This window comes from Sceloporus occidentalis, unplaced genomic scaffold (genome assembly GCF_023333645.1).
Source record: "Sceloporus occidentalis isolate IW3139 unplaced genomic scaffold, rSceOcc1.0.p SCAF_4, whole genome shotgun sequence".
In the NCBI taxonomy this organism is placed as follows: domain Eukaryota; kingdom Metazoa; phylum Chordata; class Lepidosauria; order Squamata; family Phrynosomatidae; genus Sceloporus; species Sceloporus occidentalis.
The window spans coordinates 190,018,346-190,036,073 of record NW_028316984.1 but is presented as its reverse complement, the minus strand read 5'-3'; the positions used below and the strand labels follow the sequence as shown (position 1 = coordinate 190,036,073).

General features: G+C 41.8%; 1 protein-coding gene across 10 annotated transcripts in view; it reads right to left on the bottom strand.

The window, feature by feature from the left end:
- Positions 1–1,707: 1,707 nt before the first annotated feature.
- The window catches only part of AKT1 (AKT serine/threonine kinase 1), a 161,438-nt gene continuing 145,417 nt past the window's right edge, over positions 1,708–17,728 (bottom strand). For all 10 annotated transcript variants that reach the window (XM_089522671.1, XM_089522668.1, XM_089522674.1 and 7 more), the window contains 3 exons: positions 17,068–17,155; positions 5,344–5,446; positions 1,708–3,558 (listed from right to left, as the gene is read on the bottom strand). In XM_089522671.1, coding sequence (XP_089378797.1) covers positions 3,479–3,558; positions 5,344–5,446; positions 17,068–17,155 — 271 coding nt within the window. In that variant the 3' untranslated portion in view covers positions 1,708–3,478. The remainder of the gene's footprint in view (positions 3,559–5,343; positions 5,447–17,067; positions 17,156–17,728) is intronic.

The window sequence follows — 17,728 nt, the reverse complement described above, 5'->3', positions numbered from 1 at the left end:
CAACCTATGCTAGGGTAACTGTGAGGTTATGTTAGTCCAGCTACATTTTCTGGAGATCTTGTAGCAGCTTTGAGAGTAACTGAAAGATAAACGTTGGCAGCATGAGCTTTCGTAGACTTAGTAGAAAAGCATCTGAGGAAGTAGAATGAAATCTATGAAAGATCATGCTGTCAACTTCTTTGTTTCACTGAGTCTCAAAGGTGCTACAAGATCTCTCTACTTACTGATTCTACAGACTAATATGGCTATATCTTTGAATTCTACTTTTTTGGTGTATCAGGTACCTCTTGGAACAGATTTTCTCAAGTTGTTGGATGTTGCTGTGTGCAAGTCTGTCCCTTACCCAAACAGCCAAATTGGTAGTCAAGGGGTGCACCAAGATAGCTCTCACATGATTGCTTGGCTGGTAGCTTTCTCCCTCCTAGACCTCTGCTAAATTTCAGCTTGGCTCAAGCTTGTACTGTTGTTTTTAAAACCAGCAGTTTTACTCCCTATTGTTGAAAGTGGCCAGAATCCTGTATGCTCTCTGTTAAAGAGAGCGGTGGGTAGCCTCACAAGACAGAGGCAACCTGGATCTCAAAGATGTGGTTTTTTTGTCTTGTTGATGGGGTTTTTAAGTTTCATTTCCTAGACTTTACAACTCTTTTTCTCCCAGAACCCCTGTGGACAATAGAGGAATGGCCTCTGCCTACATGGATATCTATCTGTACCAGCTTAACTGAGAACAATAACAAATCTTGACAAACTATAAGACTATGTCTCTAATGTCATTCCCCCCCCCCCCCCTTTGGTTTTTCCTGTTTGATTTTTAACACCACCACTTGAAGAACAGTGGAACTTTGAAGGCTTGCATCATGTATTTGGGGCATGTTAGTTTTCCCAATGAAGATATTGCTGTGCATTTTGGATGTTATTGTACTTTGCTGTATGGTCAAACACAGCTACCCCGGATATGTTTTATAAGTATTGTAGTTATGGTGCTACACAATGAATCCCAATTCAACCCCCATCCTCACTTACCAGTCAACAAAGGTTTGCTCCAATCACATGGGAAATAGTTGGATGCCATTTCTACTACAACACCACTGTGATCCCCACTGGGACAGGCAGAAACAGTTTCCCCTTGTCACAATCCCTGGTGATGGAGATCACTCACAAGAGAGGTGGGTAGGAATGGCAGTCAGCTGCTTTCTAAGTGACAAGAGAACAGACCTCACAATGGTTGCTTTCTGTTCAGTAGAGATGGAGAGACTTTCACAGTCCTAAAACTTGGGGCTATGTAGGGACTGTGAATACTTAACACTCACAAGTAACTCCAGGTTACACATCTGTAACCGTGATACAGGATTCTACCTAGTCAAATTAAATTCACCGATCTAGTTTCTGCTCAACAATTTTAAATAAATTACTAATAAAATACAGTGCAAGGTATGAATCTAAGTTGAAGCATCTGTCATTCCACCACTTCAGGTAAACTCTTCTTTTCTCAGCCTGGAGATGAATAATGCTGCTCTGCCTTCCTACTTTTCACTTGAAACCTTCTCTGTCTGCCTCTTGCCATTCCTTTTTCCATGTCAGTGGCTCATGTCCATCAGCTCAAACATAGTCAGTTCTGATCCACTATTAGAGAAAGAAGGCCGAGGGGGTGAGAAGATGGCGGTACTAGCTATCATTAAACTGTAGAGTTTACCAAAACAAAGACCAAACTACTTGTTAAAGCACATTTTATTGAAGTAATTTTTGAGGGAAGCTTTCATATCATAAGTAAAAATACTAGAGTTGAATGTTGTAAAAAAAAAAAAAAGCCAACAACACAACACACACAACAATGGAATTTCATGTAGAGTAGAGGGAAAGTGGCGAATATTTTAAATACATTCCCTTTCAAATTAAAAAAAAAATGTTAAGGAACTGTGGTACAGTTCAATTTTATACAGATAAGAGAACAGAAACAAAAGCATATCTAAAAGAACATAAAGCCACAACTGAATAAACTCATTTGCAGCACAAGAGAGAGCTTAAAATTGTAGCCTGCTTCAAAAGGCGAAGAGACCATTTTTGTCACAAGGTTTGGTGGATCCAGAATGAGGTGGCTATGAAAATACAAAACAAAGTGATGGGGAGGTGTGATGTGGGGGGAGGGGGGAATCAACTACTTAACACCATCTTTTTGTGATCACATGAAGTTTCATCCTAATTTTCTTCTTCAATATTTTTTTTACATACAGCTGCTGCAACCACAGATGGGAGTTTCCTCTAATCTTAAGGCAGCACCATAGAGCTTCTCCTTGCTCCAATAATGGTGAAAATGTACACTGAAAAGTGAAAAACACACACAGATGCATTCTCAACGTGCACGACATGTTGTCTCTATAAATATATGAACAAGGCCAATCACTTCAGTGCCAAAAATCTGACCGTCAAACAACTTGTTTGGTAAGATATGCCATCTAATGAGAGTGTTGTGCGCTTATTTATGCCAGCCACCCTTGGTCAATTTTTGCAATTGCAAAGCTTTTTTCAGTTGAAATGGATAAAACTGGTTTATATTCTCCAAGGCACAACTATCAGGAGACATTCTGGGACTGGAATATGTGGGGAATGCAGAGCTGAGATGCACTCCTGCATAATTCCTTCTAGTTTCACATGTGCCAATGCAAGAGAAATTACCAGTGGGCGCCTGCCCAAATTTGGCAAAGTGAAACCTAGTCAAATATGCTCAAATGAAATACTAAAATGGACTGTCTTCCATGCAACACTTGTGTAATTTAGAAACGGCCCAGATACCATTCACCTCTGTCTGATATGTCACTTTCTTGCAGCAAGTGTACTAATATTAGTTCTTGCATTTGATTTTACCTCACTGAGGCCATTAATGCCATTCCTATCATGTGATTCCTAGAGATGCCAACATTGTAACTGCTGCCCAAATGGAACTGAACCGTTACATCTGCAGAGTTTGTTCATTTTTTGTTGCTGTCGCTCATGTTATTGCACTACCTATAAATCTGCTTCTCATCCTAAGTAAATCTAATTGTTCATAGTGCAAGTATTCTACTTACATAAGGAACTGTATGGAATAAATAAAAAATGATGAATTTCTTTTTTTTTAATGGTCAATGTTGCCGCTATGTCGCAAACCTTAAAACATCTAGAAAGAAAACAGTTTTGGTGCATATTCTTAAAAACCTAAAATGCCATTTTTTTTCCAGAAGAAAAAAGCTTTTTTTTATTTTTAATGTTTTAAGAATGAATTCTTTTCTTCCTTGTCAAAATTTTTATCAGAGATTCTGACTCAAAAAATGCATCAGGATCGTTTTAAATACACAGCCTGTGAGGCTTCCTACAAATTCATCTAAACCGTAGTACAAACATAGTTTGTAATTCATGTATCGTAGAGAGTTCTCTAGTGTCCGTCGAAATTAAAGGTCCCCAAATATGCAGTCTGATTGGTTGCTGTGAATGGACAAGCGAAACATTAAGCCGTTCCACTGGCGGAATAAGAGAACTGAGGGAAGTGCGGTCGTCGTTCATTATCAACACAATCCATACTGTCATCTGGAAGCAGAAAAAGAGAATTAAGGAATATTTACTGTGTTGTCAGTGCATGTACTTTAGAGATTAACACACCCAAACAATAACACAAAAGTTCCTTGCCCCAAGTAGCTTATATGTCTGTCAAGTCAACACATGGAGAGGAGGGTAGGGTGAAAAGCTGGATGTGAGGAATCCTACCAGTGTCTTATACATGTGCAAGTTCACTTACACAAGAAGTTGGGCATTTCTGTCTGAAGCACAATATTTGCACTCACTTCAGGGTCAACTTTAATATCCCCATTTGAAGAAGTGGAGTGATATGCATGAAAGCTCATGCTAAAATAAATCAGTCTTAAAGTTGCTGGTGCATTCCTCTTTCCCTCCTTACCTATTTGCCATTTAATGCTGTGACAGGCTAACACAGTCATTTCTTTAAAAACTGGTGGTAGTATACCTTCAGTTGTCCATTCAGCTGCAAATCTGGTTGCACATTTCCATTCAACATGAATCACATAAGCACGAGCCACATGTAACTCCACATGTGGAGAGTTACACGATGCAACTCTGATGTAGGAGTTAGGCTTCACTCTCCATTTTTAATGCAGGTAAAGACGAAGGGGTTAAGCCAAAATGTCTATGGATTCAGAGTAGGAAAAACTGCAGACTCTGTCTTTGAACATTCACTTGGGAAACTTGTCTCACTGAATTGCCACCCAAGGGCCTGTATGTGGTTGCATGCCTATCTCAGGGTTCCCTTGGCATGCTTTGTAGAGAGAGAGTTTGCCACTGCCCACAGAGACTGAGAGAGTGTGGACTATCTAAGATCACCTAATGGGTTTCATGGCCATGCAGGGATTTGAACCCTGGTCTGTCAGAGTCTTAGTCCAACATTCAAACCATTTGCACCACACTGGTTCCTTCCTGAAAGCATGTTCCCTCTCAGATACAGAAGATGTTAGATTGGCAGCATGCAAATCACTGTGATCATCTCTACAGTACTACTATAACTAACACGGGTCCTCTGGGAGTTATCGTTTTGGTAGGATGCTGAGAATTACCTGTTAAAAGATACTGACTCTATTTTCCCCAATGCGGAACAACAATTCCCATGGCTCACTGAGGTAAGGGAATGGCTGCCGTACAAGTCAAATTACTGTCACAGTAAACAGGCCCTTGGGCTCTAACGAGGCAAAATCTGTTGGTTCTAAACAAGAGTGGTGATGTTGATGGCATCGGATAGAAGTAAGGTGAAAACTCATTCATCTACAGTAGAGGTAGGGAGATGCTGATATCACTTCCAGTTTGGGAAGGCTGAGAGTTGTTGCTGTGTGCATTTTTTTTAACTTACAGCAATCCTAAGGTGAGTCTATCATAGGGTTTTCTTGGCACATTTCTTCATAGGAGCTTTACCACTGCCATCCTCTTGAGGCTGAGAGCATGTGATTTGAGTGGGATTTCATACTTAAATGGGGAACTGAACCCTGATAGTTGTAGTCCAACACCCAAACCACTGTACTACGCTGGCAAATTCTTCCCCTCTTCCTCAAAAAGACTATGGACAAATGTACTCCTGATAGGCTTCGGAGTGAGGGGACTGGCCATTTTTAGGCCTAATTAAAAACACCTGGCATGAGCACAGAATGGTGAAGGGTTCCAATTTGCTTTTGGTAACAATTCCACAGGAACAGTTTTAGTTTCCCAAGCGATTTAGGCTCAGGCATTTCAAGCAGTATACTGTGTATGTAATAAACATTTTTTTTACAACATTCAAGGCAAATTATGAAAGAAAAGCCACAACAGTTATACCTTGGTCTGGTGGGGTGATTGTGATCATCTGTGCTGTGAATTCTTCATCAAAATAGCGTGTATCTGTTTCAGATGTCACTTGTGGTTTAAATGGAGGTACCAGCTGAGAAAAGAAAAGGAAGAAACCCCTGGAGTGAGTTTGCAGGCTGCTTCTGACAAGATTAAAGAGGATTGCTATAAGAACATTACATACAACATCATAGACAATAAAAAATAAATAAAATGCCTACACATATTCCTCGGTATGGGCCTCCCCCTCTCAATTTTACACCCTAAGATCCTCATGAGGTATGCTAGGTTGAAAGAGCCTCATGGCTCAGCAGGAATGTGGACCTAGGACATTTTCAAGTAGCCAACAGAAAAGAAAACAGAAGAATCCTGTCTGGAAAAATCTTGGTTACATGCTATCTCAATTTGTTGCACAAGGAAATCTCACATTATCAGGGATCGATGTTGACAATTGGTGGTAGAGTACTAGGAGAGATAGTCTCCAAGCATGAATTTTGTTGGTAGGAAAAAGTTGTTGTTAACTGCTGCCAAACTAGTTTCAACTTATGGTCACTCTATTAGTGAGAGCCTTCTAAGAGTTCCTGTTATTAACAACCCTGCTCAGGTCTTGTGGACTCAAGGCCATGGCTTCCTTGATTGAGTCTGTCTGTCTGTAATGTGATCTATCCCAGTGATGGTGAACCTTTTAGAGGTCGAGTGCCCAAACTGCAACCCAAGACCCACTTATTTATTGTGAAGTGCCATGTCCCTCTGGCTTTCTAGTAACAAACTCTGGCAAACTCTGTGCTGGGGCAATGGCACTGGTGCCCACAGAGAGGGCTCTGAGTGCCACCTCTGGCACATGTGCCATAGGTTCGCCATCACTGATCTATCCTCTCTTCTTGCTGTCTTTACCTTGCCAAGCATTATTGTCTTTTTTAGTGATTTCTTGCTTCTCATGATATGGCCAAAGTACAACAGTCTCAGTTTAGTCATCTGGGTTCTAGGGAGGTTTCAGGCTTGGTTTGCTCTTGGACCCATTTATTTGTCTTTTTAGCAGGTCACAGTATTCATAAAACCCTCCTCCAACACTATATTTCAAATGAACTGATCTTCTTCCTGTCATCTTTCTTCACTGTCCCGCTTTCACAACCATACATAGAAACTGGAAATATTATGAAATGGATGACTATGACTTTTGTATTTATTTATATATCTTTAAACTTGATGGAAGAAAAATGAGAAAACCTTTTTTGCCAAACTGCATCTTGTTGTTATCTCAGTTGCCATTTTATAAAAATCTATACACACACACATACTATTTTTAAATGAGAAGTGAGATAAAAAATCTTTGTAAAAAGACCAGTTTCTAAATAATCTTTAAACTTACCAGTAGCCAAAACACCTCCAACCTAATACAGTTGGCCCTCCATGGTTGCGGCTTTGATTTTTGTGGATTTTATTATTTTATTATTTGCGGTTTTGATTCATATGTTCTCTCTAGGAATCACTTAAGTCCTCCAGTGCAATTCTACTGGAAGTTGACCATAAAGGTATGTTGGTGAACCTAGAAGTTCCTAATTAAAAGACTTCTCCAGGCATTTGTAGGTCCTCCAGCACGATTCTATAATCAGCATATGGCAGATGTTGACCATGGAGTTGTACTGGAAGACTTGGATATTCCTAGAGAGATGCTCTTTTAGGTAAAAAGAATAGTGTTTTTATTATTTGCAAGTTTTCCACATTCACGGAGGTCCTTCACCCCTAACCCCAGTGAATGTGAAGAGACCACTGTATTATCAAGATTGTAAAAGACACATGGAATATTCTTCTGCCCTTTAAAGAAAAAAATCTGATTTTCTGTCCCCTTAGAAATATGAAAACTATGCTAATATATTTACTAAAATACAGTTTGCTATAACTTAATAAAATATTGCTTTATTATATAAACTTCAGATGATGATTGTGCATCTCAACTATGATTAACTCAATAGTTAATGGTGCTTATTTTAATTATATGACTACCAAGGTTCTTAAAAGCTGCAGTAAGCAATTTGCCTTCCATTCCAATTAAAACTCACCATCCTACAACATGGAGCTTGGGTTTTCTCCTTTAAAAAATATTTCTAGCTTGTTCTGTGGCTTCCACTTAACGTAATGGTAGTTTTGGCATTTGGTCTGATCTCTGTTGACTTTGTAAATGACTGCCTGATGGAATGAAGTCAAGAGAATGATGGGTGATTCAAGGCCCAAAGAGCAGACACATTAACCTTATGCTTGATACTGTTTGGCAGCAGTCTGCTGACAAATACAAGAATATCTTGCTTACTTTTTTAAAAATGCTCTTTTTAAGTGAGATCACAGACAATGAGAAACAAGAAGGGATTTAGGGGAAGTAGCACAGATGGAAAAAATGAGGACAGGTAAAATAATGACACCATTAGCTTCACAAAAAAGTTGTCTTCCCTACCCAACTGCTCTACCATTAAGTCTACAGTAGCTGGCATTTGCAGCACAATGCACTGTCCCTTTTGGGACATAATACTACCCCTATGATTTAGTGTTACATGAATGAGCAATGGATTTGCACGTATTCTGTTGTTGTTCTGTGCCTTTAAGTTGTTTCTGACTTATGGCGACCCTATCGTGGTGGTTTTCTTGGAAAGATTTGTTCAGAGGTTTGTCCTTGTCTTCCCCTGAAACTGAGAGACTGTGACTTGCCCAAGGTTACCCAGTAGGTTTAATGGCAAAGCTGGGAATTGAACCCTGGTCTGCAGAAGTCCAACACTCAAACCACTACACCACACTGGTGTGTGTACCTATTTCTATAGTGCTGCTGGTTTCAAATAGGAGACTGGATGCATTCCTTTCATCTTTTAAACTAAAGAGAGTTCTTCCTTACACCTGAACTCTGGGGAACTCCAGTTAATTTACGCTACAATTAGTACAGACAAGCCATTAACAAACTATGTTTAATGCACCTCATTTGTGCACTAAACACTGTTTAAACCAAGGGTTGGCAACTATGGAGGAGGTGGGAGCATGGCTGGTTGCTCACACAATGCATCACTGGAAGTGATACAATGTCACTTACAGCCACCATTTTGGCTGTTTTGGGGGGCGTTTTTCCCTGTATTTTTGGGCAGGGGAGCTCTGAAAGGTTGGGAGTACTAACCCACCACATTTGTGGGCAATTCGGGGAGGAGGTGGGTGGGCTTATGCCAGGTTTTGGGTGAAAAATCACCCCAAAGTCAGCATTTAAAAAACAAAAACAAATGTGGGTTCGGGGGGGGGGGGGCTGGATGGGCTGAGGCTGGTTTTAAACCATTTAGGTTTTTCCAATTCAGCATAATGCGGAGTTCATATTAACTTGAATGGAGATGTCTCTTTGGATGACAAGCAGTCTAGTTTTTACTTAATGAATAAAATCAAGTACCATATATAGTCGACTATAAATCAGGGCAGATTTTGGGGCCAAAATTATAGATTTTTATATGACTCATGGATAGGTCAAAGGTAAAACTTAGGGGCATGTAACAAAAAATCTTAAGGATGAAGCAGAGGAAAACAATCCTAAAGAGCTTACAAAAATCCAGCAGGTATAACTGCTTGCGTGCACCCTAAAGGCTGGATGGATGAGAAAACAGAGAAGGATCAGTGCTTCCAGGACGGACTACATGCTTGACTTTCATCACGGGATGACTCCTTTTTAAATAAGAGTTAAAGTATAGTACATATATTGATCCGTAGATAAATCGACTCAGGATTTTGGGGACAATTTTTTGACTAAAATTTCTAGACTCATACAGTAGGTGGTTCTAGTTCCTCCTTGTGTTCACACCACATGGGAGAGGGACTGCATGAATTTGAGTTTCATTTATGTCGCACTAAACTACATTTCAGCACTATATCCCAAATGGGCCAAGTTAATGGGCTAAATTCAGATGTTGTGTTATGCAATGATTTGCAATAATCACAGCCGAGAACCAAAACTGTGAGTCTACTTGATTTTGGTTTTCATCACTTTACTGCAGCATCTCTGAGCATTTTTTTTTAAAAAAAGTATGTACACATGACTGCAGTACAGCAGCAAAGGGAATACTAAGGTATCATCTTGCTGGCCATTCAACTGTTGTTTCTGATTCCTCCTGCTGTAGAATGAATCACCTCCACAGCTGGTCACTGGAGATGGGAGGAATCCTTCTTCTTCTGAGGCATTCAACTGGGTTATTGCCTTTCCTGTTCACTTGCCTTCTCCTTCATTACTGCTATTCCTGACTCTGCCTCCTGCTGAAAATGAGGTTGGCAGGGTGGAGGACACATCCGGTTAAATAGATTTGCAGCAGATGCATCTGAAGCCACTTTTCATTGGGTGAAACCTCTGGTCTACCCACTTCAATAGCAGCTGTCCAAGGTCTTGGCAAACAATGCTATCTAGCTTCCTTTCAAACTGGAAATGCATGCTGTGGAGTGGGGGAGAAATTTGTCCAGCTTTCATTTCAATGCCTATCTACTCTACACATTCCAAACCTGTATCACAACTGAGGGTGGGTCTACACCAGTCAGAATTCTCCAATCTGTTCCTGGAGTATTCAATCCCTGAAGCTCCCCACAAATCCCCCCATTACCTGCGCATTCTGGAGTGATGCCACTGTGCATCTCATTGTGCCGCCCACTGCTGCCAGCTTTGGTCACTCCCTCTGAAGTCAGAAAAAAAGTGCCCAGTGTCAATCATATGGCTGGGCACTCTGTTGTGATCTTACCAGGAGTGGCCTGTGCCAGAAGCAGTAGACAGTACAGCAGGACACTATGTAGACAGCTACCTGGTGTCACTCCAAAGTGCTCCAGATTTTCTGGGGAAGATCTGGAGCGAGTGATGAGATTTTAAAATTCAATTTAAAGTAAGGGTGGCCCTGATCGGTTGTGGAATTGCCCTTCCCACATGAAGATAATCTGCAGTCAAATCGGGCCTTTGGTCCTGCGTTTATGCCGATAGGGAGATGCAAGCGCATGGGGAAACTGGATATTTTGCTCTTTAAATATGCCCTGAAACACTTTGATCCTTCACCATTCACACATCTTTGAATTTTTCTATTCAGCTTCCTATTTTTTTTAAAAAAGGTTTCATACCTTAGGAGAAGTGCACTCAAAAATGTTGTGCATTAGTGAGAACAACACCAATGTACTAGAGTATATTAGGGGAAAATGCTACAGAAATGAACATGTTATGAGAAGTACACATGCTAATGCATACAATTTTCTGTATGGACTTTTAAAAAATTGCAAACTGATGCAGAAATGGGATGAAATAAATTGAAGATCATGAAAATTACACACAACTGAGATTGATCAACAGAACAACATTGAGTCCTTTGTCATGCTAGAGCAGCAGTGGAAAACCTTTTGCTATCCATCGGTTATGGACTACAACTCCCACAATCCTTTACCACTGGTGGTGATGCCAGGGTCAACTGGAAGTTACAGTCAGAAAACATCTAGCAGGCCAAACTGTTTGACATTCTTGCTCTATGACAGACAATCTGTGCAATGAAATTACAAAAAGAAATAGTAGAAGATGAAGATGAAGGTCCAAAATGAACAACCATCAGTATTTTTAAAGGGAGGGGGGAAGAAGAGGGGACACAAATACCTTAACCTGCCATTATGGTTGAACATATCTGTATGGACTAAGCATGCTTTCTGTACTCATAAAAGTACAATTGGCAACTTCCCAATCCAGTCTGAGAGCCAGAGGTGCTAAATCTGTATTCATGACAAGGCAATGGCATGATGAAGATAAGGGAGCAAAAATCTCAACTCCAATATGTGGCATGAGTTGCCCAGAGGGAAATCATCTATTTCAACTGAAGGGAACTTAAGATGAACAAGGGTCCCTCCAGAAGACAAGCAATGAATACAACTTCCTTCTTAGATGATGTTACTACATTGCGCCAAGAGTTTTACCACTCTATGGGTGGAGAGTGGCCTGTTAGAGGAACCCTAAGCCTAAAACCCAATGGTCAGTCTTAACTAGAGTAAATTCTGTTGAATCAATTATATTTTAATAGATGTTGTCTTACCATTCCGGAGTTCCAACAGGCCTGCTTTAGTTGGAATTCATAATCGAATTTAGGATAAAACCATGAGATCAATGATGCCATCCTAGAAATGCTTACATCACCACCACCACCACCGAATAAATTCCATGGAATTCAGTGGGGCTTTCTGCCATATAAATCTACACAGAACCACATTGTACTTCTGCAATGGTGGTGAAGGCAAATGATATCCAATGCCTGCCTCCCCTCAATATATGGTTGGGAGGAATACCAGATTTGCTTAACTAAGCAGACATAGGGGGAAAATACATCCAAATTAGAAAGAACATAGGCATTGGGCAGTGCTTAAATTTTAGACGACAACTCCCACCTCTTTCTCCTTGCCCCTTTAACTCAGATGCAAGAAGAAAAGAAGACAGGAAGGAGAGGTTTATGGATTTAAAGGAGGAAGAAGAGAAACATGGTGACATGGTAAAATGGTGAGCTAATGGTGAATCTTTCTCATCTGATAACATGGTTTTTTAATTTACCTGAATTGCAGGTACACTTGGAAGGGTCTATGCTGACCTCAAAACTCAATGAAATGTTAATGAAGAAGCTATCCTCAGGCCTTCTAGATGAAACAATCTTTGCTACCAGAGTCAAAACATTTTATTTTCCATCAATGCACAGACACTATCTGTATATGTACCTTGAAGTCACCTGTTGACTTTTAGAGACCCCATGAATTTCACAGAGTTTTCTTATGCAAGCAAGTACAGTAGTTCTAACAGCTACATCCTTTGAAATATAGCCTACAGCACCTATTTCTTAGTGGTCTCCCATTCAAGTACTATCCATGGTTGATCCAGGTAACTTCCAAGATCAGACAGGTTCTGGTGCCTTTAGGGAAGTGGTTCTGAAACAGTGGGTTGAGACCCTCAGGGAGCATGTGAGAATGGCTCAGGGTAAGAGGGGGGTGTCTTGGAAGTCCTGATCCCTCCTCCTCTCCCCAAACTTTTTTATGTGTAAAATTGGTAAATATGTTGAGTTAAATATTGAATTTACTTCTTTAAAAAACTATTCTAATTTGAACTATGATATTTCCTTATAAAATGTTAAAATATGAATATACAACAACAACAACAATTTACTTATATCCCACCTTTCTCCTAATACAGGGACTCAAGGAAGTGAATGTCTGAATGAAAATATGCACCCTACATACTAAATATTTTTATTCATATACTATATCAAGTGTGTGTGTGTGTGAGAGAGAGAGAGAGAGAGAGAGAGAGATCCTCATGTAGATGTAAAGGGGAGTCCCAAGGGTAAGAGGTTTGAGTACAACTGCATACTACACATGCACTACACCAGTTGTAAACATTTCTGGACACTAGAGGGCAATAGAAAATCACACTAGGAAAGACATGGTTGTGTGGACTGAGGGAATGTAAGAGCAAGGGCTGAGACAGTGAACACCTGCAATACAACCCATATATTCAAGGCAAAATTGATGTAGCAGCACCAGTAAGTTTTCATCCTATTCCTGGGACATTTTAGCTGCTTAAAGTTTTTATAACTATGAGAAAAACTGGAAATTGAGTGGGTCTTTGATATTCGCAGGGGTTTGGTTCCTGTGGATACCAAAATCTGTGGATGCTCAAGTCCCATTAAATACAATGGTATAGTAAAATGAAGTTCATTATATAAAATATCAAAAACAAGGTTTGCTTTTTGGAATTTATATCAAAAATATTTATATATTTATTATATATTTATAATATTTTCAAGCTGTGGATGGTTGGATCTGTGGATAAAGAATCTGTGGATATGGAGGGTCAACTGTAATTTGTAAAAAAACAATCTGTTACTCTTAATTCGTACTTTTAAAAAAAGATTTCAAGAGTCATTTTTAAAATTATTAAATGGCAATGATGTTAATGGCTTGAGTAATTATCATTATACCACATGAGCTCAATTCAATACTTTTCAAGTGGTGAGGTTTGGCCTTCCTCCTGTGTCTAATAATTTAATCTGTCATATTTACCTTTTTAAAAAAATGTTACTAACTCATCATTACTGAGTAAAATGATGACTCCGTATTATTAACTTTACCAAAATAATTACTGTCAATGGACTGATGTTAAAGTATTAAAAGGCAGTGCAAGAAAAGAAAAGAAAAAAGAAAAGAAAAGTCTCAAAAGCTAGAAGAATCCTAGAAGAAGAGTGGCAAAAATGTGATGGAGGAAGTGGCATTTGAAAATTTTGGGGCACAAATCCCTTTAAGCTGCTAGCAGAAAACAGCAAAGATTTGGAACAACTCCTGATGAAATTTATGGAAGAAGTACAAAAGCAGGATTAAATCTGCTTGAATTAAATTTAAATTCTAAAGGTGAATATTAAGCAAACATAAATAATGAAGGAATTAGTTAAGATCCTCAAGTATAAAGACACAGAAGTGAAAACCAACGTTAGGATAATTCATGGCATGGTATTAATGATTGGACTGATGGGAAAGTAGGATAGTGGGGGATGAGGAACTACAATTAGTTGAAATGGGGTGCTATAGAAGAATTTATGGATACCGTGGGCTGCCAAAAAGGCAAATCAATAGACCTGAGAGCAAATGAAATCAGAACTTTCACTAGAAGCCCGGATAACTTACCTGAAGTTGTTTTGTGCCTTCAAGTCATTTCTGACTTATGATGACCCTAAGGTGAACCTATCATGGGGTTTTCTTTGTAAGATTTGTTCACAGGTTTGCCATTGCCTTCCCCTGAGGCTGAGAGAGCATGACTTGCCCAAGGTCACCCACTGGGTTTCATGGCCAAGTGGAGAATCAAGCCTTCGCCTCCAGAGTCACAGCCCAATACTCAAACCACTATACCATGCTGGCTATCATACTTTCAACTTATCATGAAATGACATGTATGCAAAGGGATCTTGTAGCACACAACATAGTCTTGTAGCACACAACAGGAGCACTGTGAATATGGACAATATTGTAAATCTATCAAACCACACCCTGAGTCAGGCAGACAAGTGTGTTGTGTCACAGGGGTTATCCTTCTGCCCCTCTAAATCCACACATACAGTGGATCCTCGGTATACGTGGGGGATCCGTTACGGACCCCCCCCGCGTATACCAAAATCCGCGTATGCTCAAAGCAGTATTCTGTCCAATGGCGGCGCGCGTGCACGTGCGCCGCCATTGGACAGAAAAGTCTCCTTCCTCTTTCCCCTCCTTCCTAACCTCCCTCCCTCCCTCCCACCTACCTACCTACCTACCTAAACTAACCTACCTTCCCTCCCTCCCTCCCTCCCTCCTTACCTGTGTCGCCGCGCCGCTGCTGTCGCCGCCGCCGCTGAAAGTGGCCCGTATGCAGCCTGGAGGTCTCTTGGCCTCCAGAAGCAGCACCCAGCCGTTTTGTGGCGGCGGAGGCTGAGGCCGCGAGGGAGAAGAGGCTTGGCCTCGTCCTCCTCGCGGCCTCGGTCTCCGCCACCGCAAAATGGCCGGCTGCTGCTTCTGGAGGCCAAGGGGCCTACAAGCTGCAGCCGGCTCTTTAAGAGAGGCGGCGACCAAGGAGGAGGAGGCCAGGCCCCGTTCTCCCTGGTCGCCGCTGCTGAGGAAGAGCCGGCTGCAGCCTGGAAGACAAGGGGCCTCCAGGCCGCAGCCGGCTCTCCTTCGGCGGCGGCGACCAGGAGAAAGGGGCCTGGCCTTGTCCTCCTGGTCGCCACTGCTGAGGAAGAGCCGGCTGCAGCCTGGAGGACAAGTGGCCCTTGTCCTCCAAACTGCAGCCGGCTCTTTAAGAGAGGCGGCGACCAGGGAGGAGGAGGCCAGGCCCCGTTCTCCCTGGTCGCCGCCGCTGAGGAAGAGCCGGCTGCAGCCTCGAGGACAAGGGGCCTCCAGGCCGCAGCCGGCTCTCCTTCGGCGGCGGAGACCAGGAGAAAGGGGCCTGGCCTTGTCCTCCTGGTCGCCACCGCTGAGGAAGAGCCGGCTGCAGCTTGGAGGACAAGGGCCCCTTGTCCTCCAGGCTGCAGCCGGCTCTTCCTCAGCGGTGGCGACCAGGGAGAACGGGGCCTGGCCTCCTCCTCCCTGGTCGCCGCCTCTCTTAAAGAGCCGCCTGCAGCTTGTAGGCCCCTTGGCCTCCAGAAGCAGCAGCCGGCCATTTTGCGGCGGCGGAGACCGAGGCCGCGAGGAGGACAAGGCCAAGCCTCTTCTCCCTCGCGGCCTCGGCCTCCGCCGCCACAAAACGGCTGGGTGCTGCTTCTGGAGGCCAAGAGACCTCCAGGCTGCATCTGGGCCACTTTCAGCGGCGGCGGCAACAGCAGCGACACAGGTAAGGAGGGAGGGAGGGAGGGAGGGAGGGAAGGTAGGTTAGTTTAGGTAGGTAGGGAGGGAGGGAGGGACGGAGGGGAAAGAGCAGGGGAGGAGAGGGACTTTGTTCCTAATGGCGGCGTGCGTGCACGCGCGCCGCCATTAGGAACAACTTCCGGGTTTGCCATGCGCGTATGCTCAAATACGCGTATGGCAAACCCGCGTAGAGGGAGGATCCACTGTATGTTTTTGTGGTGATCTAAAGGCCTTCTTCCACTGCCTATATTTCAAGGAATACAAGGACGACAACAACCCACAAAGATATCCCTTTCTGCACAACACTTTAATGGATGTCACATTAACATAAATCACAATATCTCTTAGAGTTGTAAAAGAACTCCACATGGACACCTCCTGATGGTTGGTGGATGGAATAGACTTTTACATAGAAGGCTTCCATTGTCATGCCCAGACAGAAATAAATAATAAGCAATGCAATTTACCACACAATATCAGCTGCAAGGAACATGAAGTGCTACAAGATCGCTTTGCATGTTGATATTCCAGACTCTCTGAATGAAATGACATGGTTTGCTGGAAAATAGAATAAAGCTCAGCAGAGGATGACTGCATTACAGGCGGATGGATTCAAAGCAAGGAAGCCATGTCCCCAAGACTGCAAGACTTGATTAGAGCTGTTAATAACAGGGGTTGAGATATTTGTACATTACAGTCTATATTTTGTAACATTACAAATCTGTAGCTATGTTGCAGAAACACAACAAAACAAAACCCTGTTACTGGGTTGCAAAGATGTATATCTGGGCAATTCAAAAAGTACTCCAATGTGCACTGGGTACTCCTGTTGTGCTCTGGCTCTTCATAGCCAGTTTCTGGATACACATTGGGGACTGCCCCAATGCACATTTATTCCCATTATGCACTGGACCACTGCATATCAGTAACTCCACTGGATATCATTATGCAACCAATACAAAGTCTACATGATAAGTACTATGGATTTCCAATGTGAGTTTTAAATATACTGTTAAAGGGCATATGGAACTGTAATACGAATTGGATGAAAGCTACTGGAAAACTGTTCTGTTGAAGCTCTAGTGAAATATCTATCAGTTCAGCTGTTGTAGCTCCTTCAAATGAATCCTGTGGTCTAAAGTCTGGTTACAGCTTGAGAATTTTGCCAGCTCCAAAGCCATGCCCCCACTGAGAACTACTATGCAACAACTATGAAACCAGCTTAAATCTGTGGTGTGTTTGTGTATAGACATACAGAATATATATGGCATGTGCATGTCAGAGGGCAGACTATTTTAATAAACAAACCATCTAAATGCCACATCTGAAGATAATAAATACCTTTTTTTCATATACATCTTGCCACACAATGCCAGCAAAAAATTTGTGTTGCATGATCTCCTTGGCATCATCAGGTCCACCACCTAACCTGTTAGAAGAAATGTCAACAACAGTTAGTACAGGATGGTTATGGTATTTTATGTTCTTATGGTTTGCGCTGATTACATTCTGCTCCTTTAAAAATGATATTCCACTAAGTTGTAGTGTATAGATTCAGCATTCAAGTAATAGGGACTGGACTAATGCCTTCTTCAGGCTGTTAATAACACCCAGTGTACTGTTCACTCTCCTGAAGCACTGGGGTAACAATGTTATGGTATTGCTATCTACAAATTATAATCAGCTGAAAGGACAGATCTCTGAATAGCCACTTTTTAGATTACAATACCCATAATCTCCTAGCCAGCATGGGCACATGAAGGTATTTGAGAGCTGTAATATAAAAAAGTAATTTTACCAATCACCATGAACATTGGTCCAAGTTTCTCAATATCCAATTCTCCAGCCATGCCAAACTGGCTCTCAACATCCCAACTGTCTGCTTCAACTCTGGTGGCTATCCTGGTGGTACTTTCTGTACCACCTGTTCATATCAATACTTATTCCAGAGTTTGGGACAGTTTGGTTTCTTTTGTACTACGGCTCCCATAACCTCCCAGTT